This window comes from Bemisia tabaci, chromosome 5 (assembly GCF_918797505.1).
Source record: "Bemisia tabaci chromosome 5, PGI_BMITA_v3".
Classification (NCBI taxonomy): Eukaryota; Metazoa; Arthropoda; class Insecta; order Hemiptera; family Aleyrodidae; genus Bemisia; species Bemisia tabaci.
Genome location: NC_092797.1, coordinates 27,920,571 through 27,946,533, shown reverse-complemented (window position 1 = coordinate 27,946,533; position 25,963 = coordinate 27,920,571). Strand labels below are relative to the sequence as shown.

Below are 25,963 nucleotides of genomic sequence, written 5' to 3'. Positions count from 1 at the left end.
GGTAACCTCGCAGCAATTAATCAGGTGTATGTCAGCTCGAAAGATTTCTCGAGTAGTTTTGTGATATTTCTGGGCAAAAGATTACCTTTAGTTTTCTTATTAAGTTCCTTAAGCCGGTGTACTTTTTTAACAGTCTATACAGATCGTTGGTCATTTGAGTGTTCTCCGCCTCAATTTGAGCTGTTGTCATGTCTGAAACAAGGAAATACATGTGAAAACTTTTTATTAAATAACCGATGAAAGATTGCATATTGCAGCAGGATGCTGCACATGATAAATGACAAACATTTTTAGGCTGCGGTCATCGTTTTCCCGGTGGCAGAAGAGCATGACTAATGCTTAAATAAGTCTTGTTGTATTTAAAATAGTTGCACTTTCTCTGTGGTGCGAGTAGAGATTTAAATAATCCTAGTAATCTTTCCCTAGTAATTCTGAGTAGGCAGAGTGGCAAAATCACAGTTGCCAGCCGAATAACGCCATCCTATTTTAAAAGATCTGGTGCGGCCAAAATAGCAAAAATATTAGCAGTATACAGAAAAAAACTCACGATCAGCGAGTAATTAAAAAAAAATTAAACATTACGATAAAGAGCAATATTGCGATGCCGCAGGAATTCCGGAAATTGGTATTTGCGAATTGGAGTTCCAAACTGTGTCTCAATTTGCGGCCTCAGCTTTTTTGCTGTTGTAAAAGTTCCCTAAAATTAAAAAAAAAAATGGTTACCTTGAAGTCTCTCCAGGCGTTCTTTCTTCTTCTCTTCCTCCTCGGCAAGTTTTGCAGCCGTTTTCACACCCTCTCCAGATTTCTGAGTTTTCTCCATAATCGTGCATGCTCGCAAAACAAAAGCGGGCACGGTCTCCTGTTTCTCTTGCCGAGGAATCTCCACCAGTGTCCAGTACTGCGTCTCTAATCGTATTACTTCCTATGAATAAAATATCCATATTTACAGATCAATCAAATAAAAAGAGAGCTTAACACTCAATAGGGCTGATGTTAGAAAAATTAAAAGTAATTACGAAAATATGCTCTCAGTCTTTTCAATATCATTTGAAATGATAATTTTGAATCTTTGCTGAGTGATAAGCAACTGGTGCATTCTGCCGTGCTATGGATAACACCGTACGAACATTCGAGAGTTGCCAAATCTCCCCAGATATAATACATGTATTTTTGACGAAATTTAAGCATATTCTTCCTTAAAATTTTCAGATATTTTAGATTAAATTGCGAACAAAATACTCTGAAAAATTAGAAGAAAAATATTTACAATTTCCACAATAAATTCGTTTTTTTATCGATGGAAATTTGGCAACGCCTGGAGGTCCATACGGCGTTCTTCCATGGCACGGCAGCATAATTAGAGAAGTTTTAATCCTTGCGATCCATTCAAATCCTTACAGATATATACACCGTACTAATTTTTTTAAAGTGCATGTTTTTTCCCCATGCTGTAATTTTTTGGGGAAGAGAAGAGGGTATAAAATGAGGGGGAACTATCAAGATCGTGCAACTTTCTTGATATTTAGGGGTATGGAATATACAGAGCTTCGATTGAGTTAACATGAGCTTGCAGTATCGTGATAATAGAGGCAGTGTGAATGCAATTTCGCTCCTTACTTTATTTTTGTTTGATTTAAAAATCATAATTACTAACATTGGATGCGGGTAACTTTGCCTCGGATGATTAAATTTTTCCATCGATCTTTCCGCCTTCGAGCCACTAAAGTCAGTCAACAATTCAATAATTTATGAGCAACATTACTTATTTATTTACAGCTAAACTTTTCTTCGTTTAATAAACACAATACTTGCTCGAGGCGAAACTTTGCCTTTGAATCCTTCTTTATGAACACCCTGAAATATTAAATACCATCGGTGCGGAAGTATCTGGGAAAAACCTGAGCCAAGCAATCTGGACTCACTTTATATTTTAGAGGACTCTTCTATTTCATAAGACATAGTTGGTAATAAGAGTGGAGAAAACGTTGTGAACACCGTGAGCTATAAAATTAATCCAATTTCCCGACTCTAAAATAAAACTCAAAACCCCTTCAAATTCTACTAAAAAGACGTTTGAGTGCTTCTTCTGCAAAATATAAGTTCACAATCAACACATATATTTGGACACCGTTTGTGCAAATAATGCCAACTCAGGGTGCATGGTTGGCCTAAAAAATGAATGTGTATTCCTAAATAACCCCCAAATAGCTTGTATTCCAGTGCACTCCGGACCTAATCAAAAAATGTAAATAAATGGTCAGAATAATTCCAGGACCTCGTGCTATATTACTTGCAAAATTTCAAAAATTCCACGAATAATTAATTCTTGGGGGGGGGGGGGGGGGGAGAAACGATCATTTTGGTTTGAAATTTTTACAGTATGTTCAAATAAGATATCTACGAGTATAAAGTTACCCCTCGCCCCCCTAAGATCTCTAAGAATAAATTATGCCATCATGCCATACATTTTGGCCTCTACGTTTTTACGAGAGGTACACAGCTTAGGCTTGTGTCTCTCAAAAGTCGGGACCCAGAGTTAATATATGCCTCAGAGGGTTAAGTGCTGATTTATAAGTAACGCACCATAGTATGAGTAATTAGAGAGATAAATGGATCGCAATTATAGCAAAAAGAAACCAGCTTGATTCCAGATTCATAAAAATGCTGCTTCTTCATAACAAATTACTATCAAAAAAATCTCTCAGAATAGCCGATAGTTTTTGCTTCTCACCAAAAGTTGTTAATTTTAAGGAAATACAATTGTGTAAATTTTCATCCTGTACGTATATTGAGTATTTTTAAAACGATAGAGGACGTTGCAAAATTTTGAAAACACTGTAATAGCGCAGCGGGCTGATTATAGAAATTGATAGACAAAGCGATGGACAAAGAAGACAAATCAAAAATAAAGCTATATCTTATTGGTAGAAGCGAGTCTTTTCAATGGACAAAGGGGGTAAGTACATAATAGACTAACCAACGGACCCTGCAGCCAGTCCATCATTTTCCCCCTTTGTCTATAGCAGCCACCCGTTTCGACCAGGCTCGCTCCATGCTTCCAATGCCTCCTTAGTCTATAGCTTTGTCTATCAATTTCAGTAATCAGCTCGCTGGTTCCTTTCCACTAATAATGTGATCCAAATAAAATGGTTCACGGTAAATGAGCATGGTTTTCGGGCGCTATTAGGCGGATAGGGAGCGGTAGTTTTGACGGGGAACAGGGAAAAATTAACGTGTATGAGAAATACAGGGAGGAAAAAGAGCGGGAAACTCACCTTAATCATTACTTTGAGTAAAGTGTACCTCTGGAAGACATTACGTGTTGATTTACTCTCGCCGTATTTGGCCATTAGACCGACGAGGGATTTTTTCGCTATGTCGTACGACTCCTCCAGACGCACACGGACCGCCCGGAACCGCTCGTTCATCTCAATCAATTCCTCCTTCGTGAGACCGCCTGCCAACAAATATATTCATATTACTCTCGTAATCCAGACACTAAACATCAAAAACTAGACCCACTTGTCGCCTTGGCCCCCAACACACTCGCAGAGGACATGATAATCGCCACAATGGTGAACGTTATGTGTCACATGTGGGTGGTTTGAAGCGGAAACTTTACACATTTTCGTTGACCTGTAAGTCGTTAATACCTGTGACAATTACGAGTTATGCAAACGTGCAAGTAATTAAACTCAAATTTCATATTTTACGATCACGGAAAAAAATTGTTAGGGGATAACCCCCTAAAATGTTGGCACTACCCCAATTTGTTGGATGTTACGGACAATTCCGACCAATTTTGGTAGTACCACAACTCAGGTGGGGATAGTCCCGCAGCATTTGGGTTATTAACCTAATGTATTGGAATACTACTGCAATTATTAATTGGGGTACTACAACAAATAATTGGAAATGTCCAAGTTCGGGCCTAACCTCTATCTCTTTTTTTCCCGTGGATTTCTTGCATCAGTGAGGAACTTCCGCAGTTACTAGTCTTTAGAATCACTGGACAATCAGAATTATTGTATACGGAATTGTGTGATGTCAAATTCAATGCTGATTTCGGCACCAGGCAAAGGTATGGTTGCGTTAGCTAGATATGAGTAGCATTATCAGCAAATCAGCTAATTTCTGGCTGATTCAACCATGCCTCTGACAATTAGCGACTACCCTTCTAGCTAGCACAAACATGCAACCTGGAATATAGTGGGACATTTTTTTTATTTTACATTTTAAATTTTACCGCGTAATTATATACAATTTGTAAGTCGTTATCGATGACCTTGATCGATACACATCCTTGCTGAGCTAGGGAGATAGATTTCTAGATTGCTGAAGTTTAGTAATAGGTCAATGTCAATCGATAATGAAATAACGATCGACCCGCTGTAATGATTGTGAAAGTTTTGGTTTTCACCTTTGTTGGTAGAAAAAAAAAATCGTTTCTTGAGGACTCCAATTTCGAAAAATTTGACAACAATGACGCAAGGCGTCATCGTCGTCGGCTCTCGGCGGCTTACCTCAGCTCCAACCCCAGCGTGGATTGGCGCGGAAATGTTGCCTAATTGCGAGGGAAAGCAAGAAGATTTCCCGGTGTATCTTATTACAGTTGCAAAATACAACGCCACCCGATCGGCAACGGAAGACTCGGCCTCCTTGATGTGCACATTAATACTGAAGAGTTTTATCAATGCTGTCACTTCTCACGTATTCCAACCACGCGCCACACGAACTCTTTTCATATTTAACCAACTCTCCCTCCGCACACTAAACAATGTTGCCTCCTCACTCTATAAACTTCTCTCTAATTTTTAATGAAATCACCAGGGCGGCATGAAACGCAAGAAAGAACATTTCACGAGGCTGTGAGGTATTCCATTTATTTTAGAGGCTAGAGTATGCAACCCGCACTCAAACATACAAAATGGTAGAAAGTCACAATTTTTACATTTTGCAAAACATGAAAAGGAACCGGTATTTTTCAATTTTCTTCCGTAAATTTCTGAAATTCCATGAAATATTTCACGTGAACTTTCAAGATTTTATTTTTCATGAAATTTTGCCACCCTGGAAATCACCACTAATCCAATGAAAATTTCCCTAACAGTATAACCGAGTTTATTTCACAGGTATTTGGATGTGATTAAAAGACGAATAAAAGAAACGGAATGTCATGCAAAGTCGGAATGCATTTATTGAAATTATTCAATGTAATCATATGTTTTGATACTTGGTTTCAGGAAAATCTTCACTCGGTTACAAAAGTATGTTGGCTAGATACTTCGTTATGATTCCTTTTCGCGTGCGACTATATTCCGGTCCCCAGTTCCCACCGAAAAACTCAAAATTGAAATATATATATCACCATCCTGAAGAGGAACTCCTTCTGTACATATAATGACCCAAAAACTGCCAAAGCATTCCAATCCAAACCGGATTCAATGAAGCTTTCAGCGTAGCAAGTAAAATCGTGTAGCTAGAAGAAATAGAAATTAAAAGTTTTTTCCCGCATTTCCGGAGCTCAAATTTTTCAGATAACAGCTAGTATAGCTTTGGGGTTTTGCTGCCTAGCAGGGAAATTTTTGGGCTTCTTTCTAACAATGTAATTTTTCGGACAATTTCAACGAAGTAACTAGACTCCATTTGGGCTAACATGAGCAGCGGGCGCAAGTTCTTCCTCGGTGTTTTCCCAATCTTATTTCACTTGAATGCATACTTTAGCGTGATTCCCGTCAAAAATTCAAATTCTCATTTTTCGACCAATGACACTCGTCTGAAAAATGTCCTTCTGACTGAATTTTTCTCAAGACTGCGGTCTCGTCTCCCGCAAACGGGTACATTTGTATAGCAATTCCCAAAAGTAATATGGCAACAGTGAGCTGGAAGTTTCCTCAACCCTTCCTTTGCAGACGTCGGGATCTTCCAACCGAACTTGGTGTAGCACCGAGACTATTACACTGAAATAGATTCAATGCGGGCCAACGAAACAAGTCACCGTAACGCCAACAGCAGTACCTCCAGTTACTTCAATACTCCTTTATTGTTCTAAACAACGTGATCCCGACTCTTCGGGGAACATTTTGCAGACAAAAAGTCACCGATGATGCTACGCAAAGCTTGCTTTTCGTTTTTGAGTCGCGTATGGAGGAATCACGAAACAACTGGGAGAGGGTCTCAGAAGTGATGATTCTTGCAACATTATAACAAAACTAATTCGGGAAAAGGGTGAAATACAAAAAGTATATATAAAACTGCGACGTTTCTTCGTATCACAAATTTATTTTTGACCGACTAAAAAATGATTAAACGAAAAGGAGAAATAATGAATTATGAGTCCATGGCCACTCTTACTACGAAATTGAGATAATTGAAGAAATAAACAGACTCGGCTGAAATTTCAAGGGCATAATTCCAGAAAATCGTTGGGAAATTTTTAAAATTACTACTTAGCCTGAAAGTGGATCTACGAAAACCACACCAAAAAATTGAATTCAACATTTTGTTTACTCACTTGCAGTTCCTTCATCTTTGACGTCTTGAACAATTCTCCGAACACTTTGGGTAAATTTGCCAACCAGATTAGTGCCAGCTGAAACACATCAAGAAAAGTAAATTCAATTAGTAATCATTCGGTACAAAAATCAGTACCATGAAGTTCAACGAAATAATACGCCAGGAAATAAGAAAATCTAGAAAAAATAACACCTGAAATTCAAATTAAGTTCGCGAAACGTTCCATACTTACTCACAAACTCTGATCTGAAAGTGTAAGTATTACTTAATCGCAATCCAATATTTTATTTTAGCAATTTCAGGATAGTCGGCAATCTGTTCATGGTAATTTGTTGTGTAAGTTACGGGCAACCGTCCAGTAGCGCTGCCAAAATTTGACTCTAAAATAAGTAAATGTTATCACATTATCACGGTTCAAATATTAAATTCTGACACTGAAACGCAGAGTAGCGTGATTAATTTAGACCGTAAAAACCCGAAAACGAGCTTTAAAAGTTCTATCTAGGCATGCAACTGTCATCCAGCCAAAGATTGCAAGTTAGCAGCTGGGGTCCTGAATATGCGGAAAAAGTATCTCTCCCAGCGATACGATACGCTGAAAATACTCCTCTAAGTACCCTTCAATTCCTCGCTGGGCAATTTCAGATACCGTCCGCGTTGCGTGTGTTGCATAATCACCTTTTAGAAGGCGCTCTCACAAGAGAGAAACACGCACTTGGTTAGAGAAACGAAATTTCATCAGAATGATGTCAATAAAGTTGCGCACAGGCGCAGTCATCTGCCATGAGGTGGCTCTCCGTGCTCGAATTTTTCTTTTTCAGCCGAAAGCATAGTCGAGAGGGGGCCCAGGGGCCTGGCATCATTCCGCTGTAATCTTATAAACGACGTTTTCACACTGAAAAAAGGAATTTTTCTGCCGTTCTCAAAACCAAATTACCTATAAATATCTCCCCAATGTCTACAAAATTCTGGCCATTGATTAGAAAATAAGACAACACAACAGTCCTTCAAAATTATAAAACAAGTGTTGAAACTCCAAATAACAAACACACTGAAAAAAACATGTGGTAGATTTTACTATACTCTGACTCAGTGATACGAGTATGGTAATTAATAGTAGACTCTATGATAGCATTTACCGTATTATGGTAAGTTTTACCAGAATTCTGGTGAATGATACTGTAATTCTGGTTATTTTCGCTAAATAATATCCCCGCAAAAAAAAACAAGTAGACTCATAGTAGATGTTACCATACTTTTTTTTCAGAGCAACCTCTGATTTTTAGTATAACTCTCTCACACCTCTAAAATAGGCTGTTGTGGTAAAAGGATGAAAAATTGTCACTTCACGTTGATTTTTTAATGCATTTTCCAAAGTATCGCACTGTTACCTCCTCCCTCATTGTGGGACCTGGAACTAGAACAGTGTGAAGAGCACCATCTCGAATTTTAGATCACGGATATATTTGTATTTCAGATTTTCGGATAGCTCATTTTAGCGTTACGTACGTAGCAGCCCTGAACGCCCTCCTCTCGCTGTAACGTACCAGTAACGCAGGGTCAGACCCCTTCCCTCCGCAAGCGTTATGTCTTTCGTCTCGAGTAACATGGACGGGAGCTGATTGGAACTTACTTTGTTTCACTCCGGCGGTTTTTGACGATTTTTAACAGAGCACCAGATGGATTTATTTTAACGTCTCTCGTTTTTTTTCATGCATTCACCTAGCTTTCCTGGAGGGGAACTCCTGGAGATTGAGCAGTAGTATCACGATGCTACATACTACACAACACAATGGAGATGTTGCATGTGTGGGGAATTTGCAATTTGACTGTTTAATCTTATGTAAAAGTTTGCGAGAAACACGATGGTGTCACTGGTTTTCTCTGAAATCAACTCCCAAGCTCAAAAAAAGCTCTCAAGTTGAGGTTAAAATGGAGGGGATAGCTCACGCTATCCTGAGAGTCCACCTCCACATCAAGACAAACTCTCCATGCAAAGATAGGGAGCAAATACATTGACAGGGCTGTCACTTTATTTGGGGATTCTAAAACTGAAAACACGGCAACCCTGATAATGTATTTGCTCCCTATCTTTGCATGGAGAGTTTGTCTTGATGTAGAGGTGGAGTCTCAGGATAGCGTGGGATATCCCCTCCATTTCGGCCTCAACTCGAGAGCTTTTTTTCGAGCTTGAAAGTTGATTTCAAAGAAAACTAGTGGCACCATGTTTTTCGCGAACTTTTGCATAAGAATGAATCGTCAAATCGTAAATTCCTCACACATGCAACATCTCCATTTTGGTTAGATTTCCACCAGCATTGGGTGATCATAACACATCACTCATTAGCTCTATTATTACCCTTCGAATAAGGGAGGATTATAGTTGATCCCCGAAAGTAATTTTTACACCATTAGGAACCATTAGTGCGCGGAGTATGAATATCGTTTTGTCTGCGATGGCGCGAACAACGTGTTTTTCGCTGAAATTCGTGGATCCGCGTCCCAACTCGAGCTAGATCCAAGTCCACCGCTGAGCTAGCCGTTGAACATGTGCGCTAATCACTCCCTGTGCTCTAAAACGTATTAATTATCGTCGCTTCCCTGACGCAGGGGCGTGGCTCAATTTTCACGGGAACCCTGGGAAGCATATAGTTACATGGACGGCAGGGTTCATCTTGAGTTGCAGTACGCTCTTTAGTTAGAAAAGCAATGTTAGGCCGCAATGCTTGGTAGGGCTTTGCTTTGGCCGCGTGACAGTCAGCGGTTACAGTTTCCAGCGGCGCAGTGACCTTTTTGACTAAGTCCAATATGTCACGGATGCCCTGAGTACACTCATTTTGAACTGTTGACTGATGCAGTCCGCCACTGCCGAAACTCCTACTGCAAAGTAACTGGATACTCGGCCGAAATCCACTGGAGACTAGGGAGGGTCAATGTGATCCGGGAAAATTTAGTGCTATAGTAACGTAAACGGAAAAGTTCTTGGGAACAAGAAAATTCTTGGTAACAGGCAAGTGCTTGAAAAAAATGTAAAAGTGCACCTGTGTGTTTCCTCACATTTACTTATGAATCACCCTGAAGTCCGATCCATGTTACCTCTTTCCACGGATTTATCATCTGATTAGGAGTTGACAAGCAGGCTAGGTGCCTGATTTTGAACAAGTGGTTAAGATTCTGCGCTTCATAATGTCCTACTAGAACCGAAAATGTTATCTGAGCTGCAAAAGTAATTCTAAAAGCCCTAGATTCTCCGGGAAAAAACGCTTAAAGGTTTGAGATAGCAAGAGAATAAATTTGACCAAAGTTGCGGTAGAACTTGCAAAGTCCATTTATCGATCAAGCATTCGGTAACGAATCAACAATCGACCCGCAGGTGCTCGAAATTGCTTGAAAACGGCTCGCAAAACTCGGGGGAATCTGGACTAAATTTTGCGATTAGGAACTATAAATTCCGGCCCGGTTGAAAAACAACGTATGTGCCTTTCGTTCCCGTGTTTTTTCAGATGGGCCAGAATTTATAGCTCCAAATTGCAAAATGCAGTCTATCTCTTCCCGGAACCGGCTCACTCTGCCTTGGGCTCCGTTCGATGAGTGTTGTGCTTGCTGCTCCGGGAGAGCCCTCGAAACGAGTGGATAGTGAACCCGAAACAAAGAACTCGTTCAGCGATCGATTGACAACAGGTACGGAGGGTCCGCGGATGCGATGGCTGGGCGGTGGATGCAACCGGGCAAGGAGCGTTAATAAAACGAAACCGCTATCCCTACCTTCCGAACGGAGAGCCTCAGATACAATAAAAAGCTCCTCTGGAACGTATAAAACGCTTTATCGCACGTTGGAGATGCACCCGTGTTCTCGTCCCGTGCTACGCGCTTCCTGTAATCGGCCTACGACGCCTAACACCAACGGATATGGCGTGTTAATCCACTCGTAAAACTCGCTTCAAGCTTCATTCGAAAAAAAAAAGAGATTGTAGATGTAAGTGTCTGTCTTAGGTTTGAATATGAAGCTCTACAGGGCTGAATGCATGCCTGGATTTTTAGTGGTTTTTGAATAGCTCCTTTACAACCTTAAACGAGCAACTATTCGTACTCCTGTGTGGATGGCGGTTGCGGCACGGAAAATTGAAGGCGTTTTTTTTTTGGTTATGCACGGTTCACAGTACTTGGGAAAGGTCCCACGCGATTTGCATGGTAGGCAGTGAAGGGAGGTTCGATGAGGTCTGTTCAACAAACAACTATTCGTGCTCCTGTGTAGATGGCGGTTGCGGCACAAAAAATTGAAGGCGTTTTTTTTGGTTATGCATGGTTTACAGTACTCGTGAAGGTCCCATACGATTTGCATGATAGGCAGTGAAGGGAGGTTCGATGAGGTTCGTTCAACAAGCAACTATTCGTAGTCCTGTGTAGATGACGGTTGTGGTACAAAAAATTGAAGGCATTTTTTTTTTTGGTTATGCTTGGTTTACATTAATCGTGGAGGCTCTTTACGGTTTGCACGGTAGGTTGCAAGGAAGATTTGATGAGGTCTTAAAGATGACATCATGAAAACTATAAATTTACTAACTTTGAAAGAGAATAGTGCTTTTTGGGGGCAGATCTTTTCAAGAGTTTAAAAAAAAAAAAAAAAAAAAAAAAAAAAAAAAAAAAATGTATTTGCATTTGATTCCTTAGGTCAGTCAGTGATTTTTTCGATGGCGTTGTTACTGAATGGCGCAGTCTGGGCTTCTGGAGCATGCTTCACACCCAGTGAGTCTAGCGTGATTCGAAGGTCCGGCAGAGCCCGGGGGATAATTCCGCCGGTCCGAAATCCAGCGAGTCGCTGCACTTTTCCTTTTATTAAGCTGAACTGGGAATCTTGCAGGGATTCAGGATGGAGGCTCCCAGCTGAGCTTGAAGGGATGCAGATGCATTCGGATACTATATGTGACAATCCAACCAATTTGTGGGAACAGCTGGTTCGGGGCTCTCTCATTCCAATTTCGTGTAACCATGCCGTTGAATATCGAACACTTGTCAGTTGGAGCGGAGTTCCTCTCTCAGTCCTATTCCTCCAACTTATCTCGCTCGCTCCTCAATCTCATTGCCGACCCACAACCTGCGTTGTCAGCTCATATCCCGGCAAGAGACCATTCAATATATCGATGACCTCTCGCAGAGTCGAATATCGATCCTTGGAAAGAGATGGAATTGGATGGTATCGATGTAGTCGCGATCGGTTCGTTTCAGCTCCCTCTTCTTCCCCAATCCGAGGCAATCTCACTCCCTCTGCGTTTATTTATTACTTTAATTCCTGCCAATTCTCCCATCGAAATGAACTTACGCTCTAGCACGTTTCCACGCAAATTTCCGGGTCGCTCCCTGTCTTTTCCAGCGAAAGGAGATTAGTTCTTCTCTCTCAGTAATCGTTTATACCCTAGTCCCCTTCCAATCTTTTGTACCCTGTTACATCAAGGCTGTTTTCTCGCGTGGTCATTGCATCTTCGGAATTTTCACCTATTCTAATCAATTTTTATTTTGAGAGTTCATTGTTATGTTACGCTAATGAGGCAGTTCGGCTGGTGAGGGATTGGCTTAAAAGCTATTGCACTATATGTAAAATTTCACCAGAAAAACGATGAGCACAATAAAAAGTTTTGAAAAAAATTGCTAAGGGGAGAAAATGTGATTTTAAAATCGTGCCCCTCAAAAACGTTATTTGAATCCGGGCCGTGGCGCGAACGCCGATTTTTGACGTCACACCTCAGGTGACCACCCTTGGTTTATTCCGAGTTAGTCCGAACAATATGGCTGCTGCCCGGTTTGTTTATTTAGCGAAAGTTTCTAGCTGTATATTGTGACTTAGTGGTAAAATTTGACGAGAAATTTGTTGAAACATTTGGTTTCGTCCGAAATTAACTCTTTCTTGATGAAAAAAGGCGTTAAAGTTCGCGAAATTTATTCACCGGGCGTCCGCGAGTGAGCATCGGCTATCGGAAACGACGGGCTCGTAAACAAACGAAGATTGATAACAGGAAGGATCCAAACAACTCGGAATCTTTTGATTTTCTTTACCTTTAAACCATTTCTGACTTCTACAAAGCATCTGAAAATCAGTTTTATCGTATTTTACAATCTGGAGCTAAAGTCTATCGGCTCATTGTGATGTGTATTCAGAGTATTCTGAAACAGAAAGTCAGTTGTCATAAGTTCACACCCAGACATTCTTTTCTTGGATCATTCCTTCAGTGTTCGTTCGTGTCTGTTCTTTATGCGTTACCACTCTAGTGCATACACCGGCAATGTAGGTCAGATAGGTATAATCGCATATTTTCTACTAGCAGTACCTTCTCTTAAGCGTTCTAATTTAGCAAAGAAATTCCACCAGTTGCAGAAAATTGTGTGCGTAATGAATAAGTGAATATGAATACCTCCTTTTGGTGACTCAAAGTGTCTCAGATCCGTCTCAAGGAGGTTTTGCATGTAGGTGCATGATCAGTTTTGCCAGATGAAATTACTGCCCTAGCAGCTTCAAATTTATACTTTGATCTCTGATTCACTAATAAATGACACTTTATGGTGTCATTTATATTTAATCAGTTCAAAGCTAATTCGACAATGAATCATCAAAGGTCCGATTGAGGAAGAAATTTTCCGGTGAGTGCCACGGCTGAATCAACATTCCAACTAGACTTGCGAAGGTATCAACCAGGAAATGATCATCTGTCTGGAAGTGAAATTTTTTTCATTGCATCATACAGTTTAACAGGTAAGATAATTATAATTACTGAGGTACTATCAGGTTAAATACACAAGTTTAGTGTAACATTTAGATTTAAGTATGTTTAACTTTGTGGATAATGATTAATGAAAAAGCGTGGAAAAGTAGTGGCATGGCTAATCTGAGAAAGTACTTACCTAGATTCACTAAGTTTTAGTCTGATTGCTTCTCTTGATGTCCTAATGGAAAAATTATTCGACAAAATTTGTGAAATGTGTGCGATATTTATATCTTCTACATGCCGAAAATTTTGTGAATATGTAGAGCGTTAAGTCAACTTGTTTTCCATTTAAAATCTAAACTGAAAGTAGAAGTTTTGAACACCGTAGTCAATACGTAATTGAGGCACTGGATGCAAAAAGGCCCTTCCTCGGTTGCAGTGTTTGAGAGTCACCTCTAATATTTCATTCTTTGAAAGGAAAGTGAATGCATCAAGTGAACTAGTTGACTCTCAATCAGAAATACCATGAATAGTAGGATAATCATCTCATAATTGTCTCTTATATATGAAAATAAAAACTCTGAAAGTTATCTGAGAAAGCACTTGAGATCGATTTCCATATTCTTAGATGAAGCCTGCGTTTAAAATCACAATATTTCAAATTTTCCATAGTGCTTAAGGCCTGCAGCACAACCTTATCTTTCAAGGCAGGAAAAACACCATGGAACCTCCATCATTGCCAACTTCCAGCTTAAGGCTTTCAGATTACTTCATCCGTGTCTCAGTGGAGAGAAGCTGTAGGATTAACTCATTCCCACGATTTCGTTACTTCACCCTCATTTCATGTTGTACTCCTCTTCAAGTATATGACTGCAGATGAGCAGATTTAGAAATTTTTAATGCACTCCGCATCTAAGAAATGAAAGAGCCTTAATAGAATTATCACTTACCATATAGGTATCACTTCCTCATGAGTCTGTTTGGGTTGATACCTTCGCAAGTCTAGTTGGAATGTTGATTCAGCCGTGGCACTCACTGGAAAATTTCTTCCTCAATCGGACCTTTGATGATTTATTGTCGCATTAGCTTTGAACTGATTAAATATAAATGACACCATAAAGTGTCATTTATTAGTGAATCAGAGATCAAAGTATAAATTTGAAGCTGCTAGGGCAGTAATTTCATCTGGCAAAACTGATCATGCACCGACATGCGAAACCTCCTTAAGACGGATCTGAGAAACTTTGAGTCACCAAAAGGAGGTATTCATATTCACTTATTCATTACGCACACAATTTTCTGCAACTGGTGGAATTTCTTTGCTAATTAGAACGCTTAAGAGAAGGTACTGCTAGTAGAAAATATGCGATAATACATATCTAACCTACATTACCGGTGTATGCACTAGAGTGGTAACGCATAAAGAACAGACACGAACAAACACTGAAGGAAAGGGCAGGAGTGGATTAAGTTACTGTAGTCTCTAATTTACTTCTGAACTGTTAATTTGAAGAACCATAGGACACATATTTGATGTGTACCTAATCACTTGGTACGGACCAGAGGAACCTTGAACTGTAATCATATCGGTAAAGTTTGAGGGCTCAATAGGCTTTAATGCTAAAACAGATGAACTTCAAACTCTTGTATGAATTCAAAACCACATACTTCAGATAAGGAAACTACAAAACACTTGATTTGAGGCGAAAATGAAAAGCGAATGATCCAAGAAAAGAATGTCTGGGTGTGAACTTATGACAACTGACTTTCTGTTTCAGAATACTCTGAATACACATCACAATGAGCCGATAGACTCTAGCTCCAGATTGTAAAATACGATAAAACTGATTTTCAGATGCTTTGTAGAAGTCAGAAATGGTTTAAAGGTAAAGAAAATCAAAAGATTCCGAGTTGTTTGGATCCTTCCTGTTATCAATCTTCGTTTGTTTACGAGCCCGTCGTTTCCGATAGCCGATGCTCACTCGCGGACGCCCGGTGAATAAATTTCGCGAACTTTAACGCCTTTTTTCATCAAGAAAGAGTTAATTTCGGACGAAACCAAATGTTTCAACAAATTTCTCGTCAAATTTTACCACTAAATCACAATATACAGCTAGAAACTTTCGCTAAATAAACAAACCGGGCAGCAGCCATATTGTTCGGACTAACTCGGAATAAACCAAGGGACGTCACCACCTGAGGTGTGACGTCAGTTCTCAGCCCGCGCGATTCAAACAGCGTTTCAGAGACCTTCAATTTTTGGCATTTTTGAAGTAAGATTTCTCAGGCCAGAGGGCTCAAAAAAAATCTGAAAAAAATTCTGTATACTCATTTCACCAAGGACTTTCATAATATGTAATAAAAAAATTCAGCCGAACTGGCTCATTAACTTAATTTCCTTGGTCCGGCTGTCTTAAACAATATACGGCTGTCACCTTAAACTGTTGTTCTCTTAACGAAAAGATAGTGAGGAAGTTTCGCTTTCATTCCAATTAATGTTAGAAAAAGGAAGAAAGGAAAAAAACGCAAACACTCACACAGGTGATTACACAAATACATGTACTTATACATGAGCGGATTCAAGGGGGGCCTATACCCCCCCCCCCCCCGTTTGATCGAAAAAAAGGAGGGAATAAAAAGGAAGGAACAGGGGAAGAGAAGGAAGAAACAGGGGAAGAGAAGGGAGGAACAGGAGAGAGAAGAAAACAAGTTGGTTTTTGCAATCGCTAGCGATAGCAATATTCGTCATGGGAACTTTTGCTTCTGGGATATGAAAATGTTAAGGTACAGTTCGTTTGTAGTATCTTCAGAATTGAAGGGGCTATGTAATTTTGTGTCGACATCTCTTTTTTAAAATTTTTAATTTTTTTTCTTTGCATACAAGAAAGCTGTTATTTATCAATTATTTATTTTCGTTGGATTATGTATGGTTTTCGGAAGTTAACGCATTTAACTTTCAGTTTCGTTTTTTTGGCGTAAAGTATGATATTATTACTCTACGCATATGCCCGAATACGCATCATAAGTGACCTATGTGCTTCCTAAGTTGCCATTTTTTTCATTCAAATAGATGTAACTGAAATGTTAGATGTGTACTACCTATACTACTTTCATGTCATTGCTTTATTTATTTATTTACTTTTTGCGTAGGTATAAATTGTTATTTTTTGCTGAATTTTGGAGAACATATTGCTTTAAGACCGTGGAATGTAAATTAATTTTATTGAAAAAAGAAAATACCATCATTAATTTGGGCGAACAGAGAAAATATACATCAATATTTGGGTCAACATCTCCCTGATTATATAAAGGATGAATATATTAGTATTTCTGTATCAAAAAACTTAGCTTTTGTCTTCAGAGATACAATGATTCTAGTCCCAGTCAATTTGTTTTATTGAAAAAACAAAAAAACAAAAAATAAATAAAAAAAAAAACAAAAACAACTGAAATGTTAGACATACTATTTTCATGTCTTTCTATTTGTATCAATAGGTACTTTTTGCTTAACTTACGAACGTTGAATGCAAATTGACTTTATTGAAAAAAAAATAACGTCATTAATTTGGGGGAACATGTGGCTGATTATATGAAGGAGGTATATTCCAGTATTTTTGTTTAACATATTAACTCACGAGAAAATGTTCGTACATTTATCATCTAGTATTAATTATTTTTTGATGATTAGTCTAAAACATTCAATACAACCATTAAAAAGTAACACCCATCGTCGGGTATCGAACTCCCGATTGCCTATTGCCCGCACCTGATCAAAAACACGAGGCGGATTAGTCAACTAGACTATGACGAGACGACGTGTGAGAGAGAGTAAAAATAGCATACAAAAGACTCGGACGCTGAGCGGGGCTTCACTAAAGACGACCTTGACATCCGGCCACTGCTGTGATTAAGAGACAACGGATTAAGCGCATTTCTCTGTGAGACATTGTTTGCCTATGCCCCCATGTGTCTCAAGGTTCATTTCAACATGCATTTGCTATCGCGGCAGTAAACTGAGGCAATATTTCTGTATTCATGGATTAAATCCATTAATCGAGTTCTGATTTTGGCTCATATATCCGTAACGGGTCCTCCAGAACAATTTTCCACCTTGTACGATGGTTATTATTTCTTTATATCTATGTTTAAAATTTGAGGTGGGATAATGGCGGCTTCTCAAGAGCAACGAGGTAGGCGATCTTTTGCACCAACGAACAGAAAACTGATGGCGAAAAATAACCAATCAGAACCTCCCAAAAAAAAGAATTTGCCCAAAATCGGAACTTCGTGGTTCTGCGCAGATTTACCAGTCAGACACGACATCTCAAGGTGGAAAAAAACTCGCTGAAAGCGAATTTTAGAAATCAGCACAACTTGACGTAGAGACATGATTGGCTAAAAAATACAACGGTTTTTGATACATCGGAAAATCAACCAAAAATCGAAGACTGGGCGAAACGCTCAAGGTCGTAGAGGCATAGGGAATCCCATAGCGATAGCAACGGAACGATTGTAATATCATGGGGAACTCCGTTCCCATGACAAAAGGACACTTGAAGCAAATTAAAGCTTACGTATGATCTCCGATAACTTTTCGTTAAAATGGTCCCGGTAGTCTTGTTTCCACAAACACACCCATAACCCTTACCTTTGGTAATTATTCATGACAAATTTGACTTCAAACTGTATATTGAGCTTCAAAATTTCGAAAGATTCTGGAGGAGCCCCGCAGCCCCCCTTCGTCCGAAATGTCTGCCTTCATCTGCTGAAGCATATCGACGGTGAAACTACCAAACCACGTATCTCGGTTTGCGACGTCGCAGACTTCCTGTCATACTTTATTTTTTAAATGAAAAACTACTTAACATCCAGTCTTGAAAATTTCTGTGATTTGTCCTCTTTGTGCGGAGAAAATTCCGTGAAAATTTCAAGGAATGATATTGATTTGGTCTACTTCAAAAAAATAAAATGTGAGCGTAGATTTTTAAACACCGCAAACGAGATACGTGGTTTGGTAGTTTCACCGTCGATATATTCAACGCCCTTAAGCTCCTTTTTAGCCATTATTGTGGCAGAGCCAGCAAAGAGCGACGGGGGGGGGGGGGGGGGGTGTCATGACAGGTCCAGAAAAAAATTAACATTTCCTTTGAAAAAGTCTGAAATATTGATCACGTCCAAAATCTCGCGGACTAGCATAAAAAAGATACATTTTCCCTAGATAAAGTTGGAAACTTAATCCTCCAAATTGGCAGCCTATCTTTTGCAAGCATCTACTTTTTTAATAGGTATACTCACCAGCTTTGTCCAGTCTTTCTCTTATTTGCAGGGGGAAAAACGAATTAATGTCTCCGATCGAAAATCAAACATATCTTAATGTCAGAATTTTGTTCTATTTTCGGACGACCATGCATATTTCGATTGAAATTTTACCGTTTTCAGCTGATAAATATCCCTCATCACTTGCATCAGAAACAAACTTTACTATGAAGCACCAACCTCTTTAATAATGCTTACATATTTTTCTTCTTCGTTCATGCGTTGTTTTATTACAACCCTTTTAATTTAAACTTCATCGTTAGAGACTTCATAATAAAGAAAAAGCACCTCAATAGGGGGAACACGTAAATAATCGTCCATAAGCCTGCAGCAATTTTCTCTCTAGTTTAGTTCCTGTTGTTTTCGTTCGCTTATTCAACTCCTTCGCTGCGTTCGGCTCTATTTAAACTTACTCTCTTTGTGGTTAGCAGTGATGATGAGAATAAAAAGAAAAAATGAAAACACCTTATTTAAAACTTTTCTGTTTACTTGCATGCACGTCCAGCCTCAGGGAACGTTTCAAGGAGTACAGTAAAAAGAGAAAATAGGTCTAAAGAGAGCTTGATATTTTCTTCAAATAAATTACGTGTAAATGCCAATTTAAGATAGGAATTTAAAGTCTTTAGACAAAAAAATATTCACAAACATGAAGTGCTGGCTATGCTGGCATGCTATGTATTGCTGGCAATTATTTTTATTGATTTTCATTAAGTAAGGCTGATGGTTGCAGGTTCAAAAGCGAATTGAGGAGCGGGTGAGAAGGAGTGAAGTGATTTTTCTTAAAAAACGCTCCTACCCGGTGAAAAAAACTTTTCCAGGAGAAAATACCTGAGAGTTTTATTGTAGAGTGGTATACTATTGACAGCACATATTTGAAATGATAGAATGAAGCACTGGAAAAAAAAGAAAAAAAACACATTGGATATAGAGTCCAGACTTTTAAAAAGATCGACAAGAAAAAATACTCTTGATTCAATCAGATCTAAGCTTAAATCAAGAACCAAGCCTCTTAATTTGAGCGGATTTCCTTTTGATTTAAGCTTAAATCTGATTGAATCAAGAGTCCTTTTTCTTGTCAATGTTTTGAAGAGTCTGGACTCTAAATACGATGTATTTTTTTTTTGCCGGTGAGGGATAAAATAAAACACCAAGAAGTTTAATTTCGATCTACAAGAAAAGCAGGGACTCTTACGCCCGAAGTTTCACTCCAAATAACCAATTGCTTCTTTCTTCCTTTTTTTCAACAACACAAGAAGCCTGTTTTCTTCCGCTCGTAACTTTCGGAACATTCCGAGACTCTCATCCGAGGAATACTCATATCCTTTTGATTTTTCTTGAAACAAAGTGAGTTTTCGACACCCAAACAATATCAAAAGCGGTGAGAACGGCGAAAGTTGTGCCGAGCCTATCACATCGCGCTTGTCATTGATAACTTTCGGAGCATCTTCGTGTCGATGCCTCTTCGTCGCCAAAGCAGAAAAGATGTCAGGCCCTCACTTTTGTTTCAAAAAAACTCGGTCGACTCGGAGGGCTCGGAAGTTTTCTCTGCTTTCCACCGGAAAAGTCAAAGAGATGCTCGAAACCAAATGTTTACTCAGCGTGATTCGATCTCGCTGTGTTACTTCTCAGTTTGATATCCCGTCATTTAGCCTCGTCGATCCCTTAGCCTCGTCATTTCTGCCGTCCTGAGTAAAAACTCTGTATGAGCCCACAAACGTTGCCACATTTCCTTCAATAAAACTTAAATTTACCGGAAAAATTAAGAATGTTTTTCCTTAATTTCTTCAGAAAATTTTAAAGGCAATTTAATCTAAAATGTCTGACAATTTCATGGAAAAATTAGCATGACTTTTCTACAGATTACGTGTTTTATCAAGAGAAATTTGGCAACAATCGAATTTTCATATGGCGTTTTTCCGTAGCACGGCAGATCTGGCCTCAGACTTCCCGCAGAGTCGATTTACTTATCTTCAACCGTTCAGAAGCCGCGAGGGTTGTACGTGAGGGTTGACCCGCTAAATTATTGGGTAAAAGTTTTTATGGCGGCATCGTTATCCACATTTTGAGTGATGTCTCTGAAAGTCGAGTGGATCTCTCCAAGTTCCACTTTCGAAACTGAAGATTAAACTTTTGGCACCGCCGAGGAAAGGACCATCATTACGCCGCATCATATCTTACCTCTGAAAGTTTAGGACAATATATCAGAGAACGTTTATGAGTCAGTACTGAGTTTTTGTTCTCGATTTGAATCCCTGCAACTCTTAACACTACCTCTCAACGTATTCTGAGGAAAAATTCCTAATTTCTGCTTTAGCACTATTTGAATCCTTCTTACACAGTTGTACGGTCATGAGTGAAAGTTAGAGGGTGTTAAATACTCGAGTTGGCAGTGAAAAAATTTAAATGAGCGAATCAATGAAGGGAGGGGGGGGGAGGAATGGAAAATTGGATAGCGTTAATTAAAATGGAACCATTGGTGTAAAGAGATGTATCATTTCTTTTTCATCCCATTGTGTTGTCCTATATGCTCTTTTCCCGTTATTTATTTTCACATTATGACCTAACTTTTCATATTTTTCTCACTGCAACACTAGAAACCCTCTTCATTTTGCCGATTGCCGATCTCACCTGTCTCATTCCGCCGATCTATCTGCCTTTACGCAACTTCGATTATATCTTGAATTATTCTAATTGGGCGCTTCTGGGTACCAGATGCGCCCTTTCCAGCCGTTCGACTCTCCCGATGTAACATGTACTATACTACATACCGTTTTGCCTTATGGGTAATGACGCCATTCTGGTACACCCGGGAAAATTTTATTTTCTTCTGCATCTGGTATTCGTAAAAGTTTTCGTGAAATGTTTTGCTTTTAAGCATAACAATCTCGCACGGACGTATTACCTGGTTAAACTAATTTGGAGCTTCGTTATGCTTAAATGCCTCATATTCGAGGTTGTAGTTTCAGATTGATTCGAAAAAATCACGAACAGTCACGTGATCTCTTCATTTTAGTGACGTATTACTGTGCTATTTTGTGATTGGTTCATTTTCTCGGCGCAGCATCGTCAAGCGTCAGCTGTTAGCGGCTCTGGGTTGAAGGTTTAAGGTTATGTCAGAGAGAATAGAAAGTTAGAGGCCCGACTCGATGCTAGGTAATTGAAACAGATGCGCTCGCAGCGCGCTCGCTGGCAACGTAGGCAACTACTATTTACTATTGTTTTCCAGAGACTAGCGGCGGGTATGTTGCTGCCGGACCACCTTCACGTAGGCAATTTGTTATACATCGTCCGTCCGCAATACTCTCGTTTGGCCGTATGAAAACGTTCCTCGCATGCGCAGTGTTAAAGAAGCGCCCTCCAACGCTTTGGCGTTGGAACTGCTTGTTTACTTTACATTACTTTAATCTCGCTTAAGGTGATGTCTCATTTGACTCGATCAACGTGTCACTTGACTCGACTTATCTCATTATTTTTCTCGGAATTCGGCCACTTTCGATTTTTTTCTTGGATCTCGGCCATTAACATGTAGGTCACAGGTTATTTCATCGATATTTTTTAATTTTTATTGTATAAATCCGACTAAAAATGGCTCAGTTTTGAATTGAAACGTCTTGAATGTTTTATTATTGTATTTTAGCCTTGTTTCCCGTTTTCTCCCTTGTTTTTCTCCTGCTATCATTGTCTCGGGCTGCCTCGTAAAAATTTTCATCCTACCCCCATTTTGAGAACAGATTATTGTTATTTTTCACAGTGTTCCGATGGTTTTCAACACCGGCTACGCTACTGCAACACTCCTGTATCGCACTACACCGACTATTTTTCTTTCTCTCCCTTTATTTCATCTCAACCAACGAATTTCCCAAGATTTTCGCGGCATTCTGGCAGCCCCACCCTCATAAACTTTGGCGCGAAATTGACTGTGCACTCGGCGGGCGAAAACGATGCGCAGGGCGAGGAATTTGAGCCTTCAACGGAGGGATTATAAACTTTCCGATGTGGTTAACCTGACTGCATTCCGCGACGAAGGCGCTCGGCGAAATTTCAGATAAAGGATGCCATGATGAGAGCTCATCTCTCAAAACCGTTTAAGGTCGAGGGAGACTCGCCGGTGATATTTTTTGGACTCAATTTTGTCCGCGGTGGCGGTGGGGTGTGCGGCAATTTCAGCCTTTTGCTCCGTCGAGCGGAGAGAGAAAGAGGCACAGCGCTGCTGTGCTAAGGAAAAACGCCGTATGAACATTCGAGAGTTGCCAAATTTCCTTCACTAAAATGTTTATTTTTGGGGAAAATTTATGAATACTTTTCCCTGAAATTACCCGAGACTATGGTCGAAATCGAGAACAAAATTATCCGAAAAATTGGAGGAAAAATATTCATTATTTTACCGGGAAATTCGTGTTTTATCAAAAGAAATTTGGCAACGGCTGAAGGTTCATACGGCGTTCTTCCTTAGCACGGCAGAACGGCAAACTTACGGCTGAGGCCATTTGCATGAAGTCGAATGGAAAAAAACTCGCGGACCATATTTCCTTTATTCTCGCTGTGCACGGTCCGAAATGGTGCCTGCGCATCGGTATTTTTATCTTTTCTTGTGCCGGCTAAAGTTCACGGGAGTATGAAACTTTCAAAAATTCTGAATTATTTTCACCTATCACGAAAGAAGTTATGTACTTTTCTCGTTTAAGTTCAGCGAAATGTTAGATTAAGTTAGGTTTCCAGTCCTATACTTGTTCAAGGAGTAGGCACTACACTGAAGAAATAATACAATTATATGGAAACGACGTAATTGGCTGGAAAGAACAGTGGTTGAATCTAAAAAAGAAATATAGAGTTTTTCCGACTGGATACTGAAATTCCTACTGTTATGTTAGTCCTACTCTATGAAAATGAAAACTACGGTGTGATGGAATGAACAATACATTTTCCGAAAATCTACATGATTTGAATTAAGGATTACTTAAAATGATGTAATTAATTTGATGGTCTAATACACCCAGATTTATAGTCGGTTAAATGTAACCGATCAGAGTTTTGGTAAAAAAAAAAGTTGTTTCAGTTCAGCGAAATGTTAGATTAAGTTAGGTTTCCAGTCTTATACTTGTTCAAGGAGTAGACACTACACTGCAGAAATAATACAATTTTATGGAAACGACATAATTATTTGGAAAGAACAGTGGTTGAATCTACAAAAGAAATATAGAAAGAAAAATATACAGGGTTATTCAAAAGTCACGCACCACTGGCCATGAGGGCGGTGGTCATTTGAACTTTTTGAGTTGCCTCCCCCCCTCCCCCCGCCCCGAGGGGATAAAAAACTGGAGAGGACCTTAAAATTGTCCCCCGCGATATGAAGAAAAACGTCTTAAACCGCAAGTCGTTATCTTAATCAGAACTAAAGTTATGGCCAGTGGCGCGTGACTTTTGAATAACCCTGTATACTGAATTTTTTTGGAAAAATCTGAAAATTTTTCAGTTTTCACGTGACAATCGCCACTCTCCACTTTACCGCCGATTTCGGTAAAATTGTTCTCAAATCACACAATTTTTCACTACATAGTTTCAAAGGGTGCAACCTTAAAATTCCAACGGGTTTATCTCAGTGAGTGCTTCCGACATGCGACAATGAAGGAAATCCTCAGGACACAAAAGAGACGGAGAAGGGGGGTTGGGAAGGGGTTGGGCAAACGGTATATCTGGGAGGATGAGAAAATGGTGTAGCCGGTTGCAAGTATGTTTGATTGGAGGCGTGAATTCGTAATTATTTAGAGGGATCTGGCGGAGCGCCAACCTTTGGAGCTTTTAACCCTTGCTTGGGCCGCCCTCAGCTCCGCGGCTGCGATCGGTATGCACCGGGGTACTGCGGGGGGAGAGGCTGGATTGTGGATGGGGAGGGGGGGGGGGCAACTTTGACGTCACTGCAGCCCGCTTCGCTAACCCGTCGGCCACTTCATCTCGTCATTCCCGTAAACTGTTGACACGCAGACTTGTCTCGTGAAAAAATTGTATGGAGTGGTGACCAGTTGATTAACGCGCCCCATTCCTAATTAATCCTCTGTGTGAGGAAGCATAGCAAACAGTCATCTCCTTTTTTTAAGCATTACCGCACGTTTTTGAATTAGCCGTTCAATGAATTCTATACCGACGCATGCGGAGCTTATATCCTGATTCACTGAAGAATTATTCTTAAATTTCCAGACCACGTTCGTCTAGTGAAAGCGCGCGTCTAACTTCGGATCAGAAGGTTTCAGGATCGATTACCGGTAGTGAAGCAGCAGCGTGGCGTGCTTTGCGATATATCGATTAATTTGCCATTTAAACCTATGGAAAATGATCGATAAACGGGGTGTTCGCAACGAACGCCTTAACTATCGATTCTTTACCATAGTTTCTAATGGAGAAAAATCGATAAATGATCATTCACGCCTCGCCACTGTAGTGAAGACAATTTCTCATGAGTATGGCTGGTGGATCTACTAAATCATATTCCATTCAGCTTTAATCCCTGGTTTGAAAGTCCTCAGCATGATTGGGTGTTCATTACTTGTTAACCAGAAAGTTTATTCAAAGAATTCCATCATTTATATGTTCTCAATCAAAAAAACTACACAAAACGGGGCGGACCGAAATCATCAATAAATCCTTTTATGTTAGCACTATGGATGCGAGCTCTTTTTAAAATTGAGGCCAGGGTTCAGTCTGTATGGCTAGACGCTTCCATAAGAGATAAATGTAATGCTGACACGGACTCAATAACCCTGAAAATCGTATGGTTAAAATATACCACGAATAACTCTAGCTCATTATTCAATTCATGTTTTTTTTAGGGTCCTCTGAGTGAGATCGCCGTCTATTTTTCCACAATAATCCTGCGCCAGAAAAAATGACTCAAATTTTAGGTCCCTTATTCCACACGTAAGTCTCAGAATTTTAAAATGTACGTCTGATTGATTGTTTGTCTGGTTTCAAATTTTATACGTATATCCCTGAGAAAGGATCGTCAGATCAGTAAGCAGGCAATTAAATCCCTAAACTTTGCAACTACCTGCGCAGCCGTGCCGTATTCATCTGTGTTCCCGCTATCATGTTGACGATGCTGCCGCACACTACTTCAGTGAAGTGGCAAAAACTCAAGTTCGCATACTTCAACCTCAGTTACAGGATCCCGCGCTCAATGAATATCTAAAACCTCAAGAGAACAGTTTATTTTGGGAGAGATTATGGATTTTTATATCTATTGTATTAAATTTGCGGGGAAACACTCTCCATCGATTGCTGAAGCGCGTGAAAATATTTACGGGGGAGGAATATTTCGGCGACCAACGCTGCGTGGCGCGGCGCGGCGCCTCAGGGAAAAGAATGATTGATTTTTAAATGTGACACTAATGCAATCATGGAAATATTCTCGAAACCTTTTAAAAAATCTCATCACGCTT

At 39.7% G+C, this 25,963-nt stretch overlaps 1 protein-coding gene across 1 annotated transcript in view; it reads right to left on the bottom strand.

Annotated features, from left to right (window-relative positions):
* LOC109037429 (uncharacterized) overlaps positions 1–25,963 on the bottom strand; it is a 163,897-nt gene that overhangs the window by 15,353 nt on the left and 122,581 nt on the right. Inside the window, exons 3-6 of the mRNA XM_019052092.2 lie at positions 6,515–6,592; positions 3,276–3,457; positions 724–922; positions 86–192 (exon numbers count right to left, since the gene is read on the bottom strand). Coding sequence (XP_018907637.1) covers positions 86–192; positions 724–922; positions 3,276–3,457; positions 6,515–6,592 — 566 coding nt within the window. The remainder of the gene's footprint in view (positions 1–85; positions 193–723; positions 923–3,275; positions 3,458–6,514; positions 6,593–25,963) is intronic.